This window comes from Rattus norvegicus, chromosome 5 (assembly GCF_021556685.1).
Source record: "Rattus norvegicus strain SHRSP/BbbUtx chromosome 5, alternate assembly SHRSP_T2T, whole genome shotgun sequence".
Classification (NCBI taxonomy): Eukaryota; Metazoa; Chordata; class Mammalia; order Rodentia; family Muridae; genus Rattus; species Rattus norvegicus.
The window spans coordinates 128,082,944-128,088,943 of NC_141538.1; the positions used below are offsets into that span (position 1 = coordinate 128,082,944).

General features: G+C 41.2%; 1 protein-coding gene across 4 annotated transcripts in view; it reads left to right on the plus strand.

The window, feature by feature from the left end:
• Ndc1 (NDC1 transmembrane nucleoporin) overlaps positions 1 to 5,795 on the plus strand; it is a 46,443-nt gene extending 40,648 nt beyond the window's left edge. For 3 of the 4 annotated variants that reach the window (XM_087549828.1, XM_087549829.1, XM_087549830.1), the window contains exons 17-18: positions 539 to 699; positions 3,458 to 5,795. In XM_087549828.1, the coding sequence (XP_087405954.1) occupies positions 539 to 699; positions 3,458 to 3,521 (225 nt within the window). In that variant the 3' untranslated portion in view covers positions 3,522 to 5,795. 4 annotated transcript variants of the gene reach the window in all.
• Positions 5,796 to 6,000: the final 205 nt, after the last annotated feature.

Genomic DNA, 6,000 nt, shown 5'->3' on the forward strand with positions numbered 1-6,000 from the left:
GTTCAAATCAAAAAGAAAGAGAAAAGGAGACTAGTAATGGCTTTTCTTTATTAAAGGTTAACGTTTTGGTCCTTTTTGCTGAGATCGGGATAAAAGTCATCCCCTGTCACCAGTGATGAACAGAGCATGGGGTCTTGGGGCTCTGCTGAGCCATGGAAACTTGGGATGTCCCTGAAAAGGTGTTTTCAAAGTGTTGTAATTGGTTCACTAAGGAGCACACATGACTTTGTAGATGTGTATGTAATCTATAATAACAATTTCATTTGTTAGATTGACTTGACTTAAACATTTTTTACTTAAAATTGGTTTTTTTGCATTTGTTTATTTGGTGGGTATGGGCATGCAGTGCGCAAGTAGAAGTTAGGATAGCTTTAAGGGTCAGATCACTCCTAAGTGGGGTGTGGAGATTGAACTCTGGTGAATGCAGGTCATCTGTCTTTGCTGCAAGTGTCCTTACCCACCAAGACATCGCAGGCCTTCTCATCTACCCTGCCCTTTGTGATAGTCTGAACTAATGTTTCCTGTCTTTCTGGTCTAGGCTGTTGACAAATACTTCAAGCTGCCCCATGCTTCTAGTAAACCACCCCGAACTTCAGGAAGCCTCGTGGACACATCCTACAAAACATTAAGATTTGCTTTCAGGGCCTCACTGAAAACTGCTATCTACCGTATAACCACCACGTTTGGTGAACATCTGAAGTAAGTTAACCCATCTGATCACACCGATGGCCTACTCTCAGAAGCTCTTCAAGAGCCAACATGAGAAGGCATGTGTATTGAAAGTTCCTTCTAGGGGCTGGGGATTTAGCTCAGTGGTAGAGCGCTTACCTAGGAAGCGCAAGGCCCTGGGTTCGGTCCCCAGCTCCGAAAAAAAGAACCAAAAAAAAAAAAAAAAGTTCCTTCTAGGGCCTTGATAGGTCTCTGGGATTAAGGACTTACATATGGACTTGGTATTTATATTTAAATGTTTATGACTGTTTTTGGGGATTTCTTGGAAATGACAAAGCTGTAAAATAGCAAGTGTGGTGCATGTATGATATGTTTACACACATACACATAGACATACAGGCACACACACACATAGACACACATCAGACACACACACACACACGCACGCACGCACGCACATTTTAGTCACCAAAAGATCCTTAGAAAAAAGTCCTGAGTCCCTTTCCAAAAAAGAATATCCTAAATAATGTTCTGGTTACAGTCAGGAAGCGTAAAGCGTGGGTGCTGGGATGAGCAGCATATTCCATAAATGAGGCTGTGGCACGTTGTGAATCATGCTGGAAAAACACCGGCAGATCACAACACCTTCAGAAACCAGAGAGAACCAGAGAGAAACCACAAACGCCAGGCCTGTTTATATTTAGTTTCATTGATGTTTACTGCTTTGCTCTCATGAAACGCCCTAGCTGGACAGGATGAAGGATACTGGTTTCCTAACTGAGCTATGTTTATTGTAATAGCAATGCATTCTAGAAGGCATGAGAGGTTGTGCCTTTCTGTGTGCAGTCAGTAAACAGAATACTGTGTGCTGCCTGTTCTGTTTTTCCTCTCTTTCCGTAGCACAGGGCAGTAGGAACAGCAAATAGTCCTGGCACACTTCGGTGTGTGAGAATAGACAAGAACTGTAAACGATCCTGGATCATTGAGACATTTATTTCATTTCCTACAAGGAAACAAAAATTATGTATTAATGTCTAGACCCATGTTGTCCAGTACAAGGACCATGAATTGTGGTTTTCTGTTTACTTTTCTTAACAATTTAGTGAGAGGCAGGGGTTATCTGAATTGACACAGGTGTGTCAGTGGAGATACAGAGCGAGCAGTTAAATCTCGTCTGAAGGCGTGTTTGTGCTAGAATGTGAAAGGAGGTCTCACTTGTTCTTAAAAATCTGTCCTCTTTCCATTTCCAGCACTAGTTGCCAGGTGCTGGGGGATAAGGATTTATTAGATAAGTGGTAGATGCCTTTCTCCTTCCTCTGAGGAAAGCTATATTTTATTTAACTGGCACTGATGAGCAGAGTCAGGACAGAGTGGTACAGTAGGAAAAGACTTAGCTCCAGAGTTGCTCAAACATGCAGGTTTATATCTAGTTACAGGATTGGCTGTCGGATGGTGGGGAAGTTACTGAAGCATCTCATCTAGGACCAGGCCACACAGATAGTCAGTTACAGACCAGGAATCAGACCAGATTTTGCTAACTAATTCTAGCTGCAATGTCTGCACTCTTAACCAGTGAGCCACGTGGCCTGGAGCTCTGAACCTCTAGGTGCTATTTAGGCTCCTATTTTGCTTTGTTTGGTGTTGATAGAGAAAAAAAATGGGATCATGTATAGGTCTAAAGCCTGGCACACAGTGGGCTATGACTGTACAATCCCTGATTACAGGGGCAGATGAGATAGAAACAGGCCTCTCTGTGCAGTCCTGCTGTCCTGGAGCTTACCATGGTGGTCATGCCGGCCTCCATCTTGGAGATGCAGGGCTTACAGGCGTGAGCCATCATAGCCGTCCATTGGCCCATAATTGGACACATTTGGCTTATTTCCAGCTTATAGCATCAAAATGTCCTTGAGTAGCAGAACCTAGAGTTTAAGGCAAGTCTCTACGTGCTGGCGGAGGGGAGAGTCATGGAGCAGGTTGGTGGTGAGTGGCTTCATTGGGGATTTCTTCATGGTGTCAGAGATGATCGTTGGCATTTAGGGTGATCTGTATCAAAGGCATTTAAACAAGAATTCCATGGTGCTGAAGAGAATCCAGCTGTCCAGAATTTATTCAATGATGATTCTATTACTAATTAAGAACTAGAAAACCAACTGTTTTATTGTATTTGATTTTTACCCCAGAAGTTTACTAAGAAGTTGTGTACTACTTCTCGGGTGTATGTGCCTGCCTTCCACCAAGGTAATAGCTTGTGATGAAGAGTGGAGGGAGAGCTTTCTTGCCTCCATAACACAGTACATGTTCAAAGGGAGAAATAAATCCAAGCCACCAAGCTGTTACCTTTGAAAACGATTAATGGAATCTATTGTGTTTTAACCAAACATTTTAGTTTAAAGGATTTTATATTAAAGGCAATTCAAATACTCCACAATTCAAAGATAATGTTTGAATCTGGTTTGAGTAAAATAATAAAATCCAGAAAATGTACTGCAGGGCCTGGAACTCTGCACAGCAGGTTCCATAGTAGAGCAGGTTAGAGTGATGCCCGCACTTGTCAGTCTGAATTTGCTCTGGTCGTTGAGAAGGTAGAAACATGCCATTGCCCGATGCAAGCCCTTGCCTTCATTAGATTAAAAAATGTTTTCATCCAGTTTTTTTCAGAAGTACTAAATAAGTGAGGATTTCTATTCATTTTTAATTGTTTTGAAAAATATTGACTCTGTGCTCTGTGGTTCACTTAATATGCTTAATGTAGACTAAAGCTTATGCTTTGCATTTATGTCTCATTTAGTGCTGTGCAAGCATCTGCAGAACATCAGAAAAGACTTCAACAGTTCTTGGAGTTCAAAGAATAGTTAAGTAATATAAACTGTGTTCATTACCCTGCTGATACAACTACAGATGGGACAGTAAATGTTCAGCATTCTTGGATCAGAAGAAAATGGACTAATTAGATGCTTCCTTTGTCGTGGTGCCTGCTTTGAAAACTATACTTTAATGGGAGAAATCATGGAAAGAAATTCTCAGCAGAATAACCGAAAACTGCCTTTTCTGTACCAAATGCTTTTTGTGTGTGTGGTATAATAAAATCTTTATTCAGTTTTACAGGAGCGTCTGTGGCAGCCGAACTGTCTCTTGCTCATATAACTTGATAACAATTACTCACAATTGTTTTTAGAATTTACTTTTGAAAACAGTGGAGCCAGCTCAGAAGTTAAAGCAGGGTGTCTTGACATAGTCCCCCAATTGCACTAAGAGGTTAGCTCTTCGTAAACTCACAAAACATAAACGTGGGATTAGTTTGTTTACTAAAGGATAAAAATGGTAATGGCAGAGAAAAACTCACAGTAAAAATGTTGTCTACAGGACATATTTTGTTAATCTGTTAGTTGTGCTTTTGTTTCCAGGGACAAATTAAATTTGCATGATTGTCCAAAAAGAGTCTCGATTTACAGATGCTAACTCTATATAAAGGAATGTAGAAAAATTGAAATCTTAAGGTACACGATTAAGCATTCACATTTGGCTTTTGAGAAATAATTTGAGCAGCATCTATGACTTCATTGGACCATGCTGTACAGGATGGGAGCGCCCAAACGTTTCCCAGCCAGTTTTGCTTTCTTTTTTGAAATGACGTTAAACAGTTGGCAGAGGTCCTCAAAGAGGGGGAAAGGTTCCCTTCTCCTACTGTGTGTCTTTACCAGATCCAATTCTGATGTGAGTCTAGTCTGTTTTCACATGGAGAGCAGCCTCTGCTGTGTTAACTGGCTAATTAAAATATAATAGGACAAGCTTTAGAGCCAGAAGCACATAGTCATCAAATAAGCAAGTGAAACTGGAATGTCAGAGGTGTCACTGTCCTTAGGAGCATGTACGTCCCAAATAACATGTACATGTGGTCATTTTATGACTTATTAGATCATTTCTTTGGAGATGAATCCTGGGAAGTCCTGCTGGCAGATATTCTCTGGACTAGCTTTGGGCCAAAGCCTCCTTTGTAAGTCCTTTGCTGTTGTCTTTTTCTTTAAAGTCAGTACAGTATTGTATATGAATCTTAAATGGGATGTGTATGCCTGGCCTTTGTCCTTTTCATTGGCGTATCACATCTTTACAGATCTACTGTCCTTCAACCAGCATATGGCAAATTACAAATGAATCTTGCTAGCCTCAAAAGTGTCTCTGTGGGACAATTCCTCACCTTGATTGTTAAGTTTTTGGGTCTTTTAAGTCCTCCGTCTACCTTGTGTGTGAAGTTCTCTTGATCTCTTTTTCAGTGTTTCCAGTGTGTTGCTTTCCTACAGATAACCAGAGAAGCCTAACACTATGTGTTCTGTGAATTAAAGCCATAGGCCTTTTATGTTTGCTGCTGCCTCTGACCGAAGCATTTCAGGAGACAAATCTTAATGTTATGTTTCCATAAAGAACTGTGGCGTGTTTGTAGCTTACTGAAGAGGGTGTTTCTTTAAACTTGGACGGACTCCTACGAAATGTCTGGTTCAGTTTAGGTTCTTGCCTTTCCCACGTCCTCTGGGTGAAAGTATATTTGATAGCAATATGAATCTTTGCGAATGTGCTGTGTCTGAGGTATTGACCACACCACATATGCCTGGTGGGGAGCAGGACACTGCCATCCCCTCAGATCTGCATTGCCTTTGGAAGGTGAGGGGTCACTTTTTCCTTTGTATATTTGTAGGCCCTCCCTTTTTAAGAAAAAAAAAAAAAAAGGCACACAATGAGGACTTGAGGGAGGTCAGCAGGAGAGAAGCATTTGCTTAGGTGAAGTTGTAACCTGCTGACAAGCCTACTGAAGCGATGGCCTGAGATTAGTCTTTGAAAGCCTTTCTCTGACTTCACACCACGACTCTCTCGACACCGGTGTTTGTGTCTCTAATGGAACATAGGAAGCCACAAATTGCTTTTGCAGAGTAGTGGGAAACTTGTAGACTTAACCTTCTGTTGAGTAGACACGGCTAAGTCACACTGGGTTCCGGTGCGTGATATCTTCAGGAGTGTTTTGTGTGTCTTCCTATTGATATTTATGATAATCTGTTTATATCCTTTTGTATATCATTGATACTGAATTGGTAGAAAAATAAAGTGGCGATTCTTTGCCAAGACTGTTCACTGAACTCTGAATCTGTGTATTTCATTTACCATTGCCATTTGGCCTCCGAGTCGTTGTGTGTGAAGCCCGCAGGGGCTCACTTTAGCGTAACGGGCTTTTGCCCTACACCAGACTAATTTGGTGGATGATTGTGTTTAGTTTTAATTTCAAAGAGACTGAATTCTGAAACACACTTTTCCCCTCGTCTGTCTGTCTGTCTGACTCTTTTT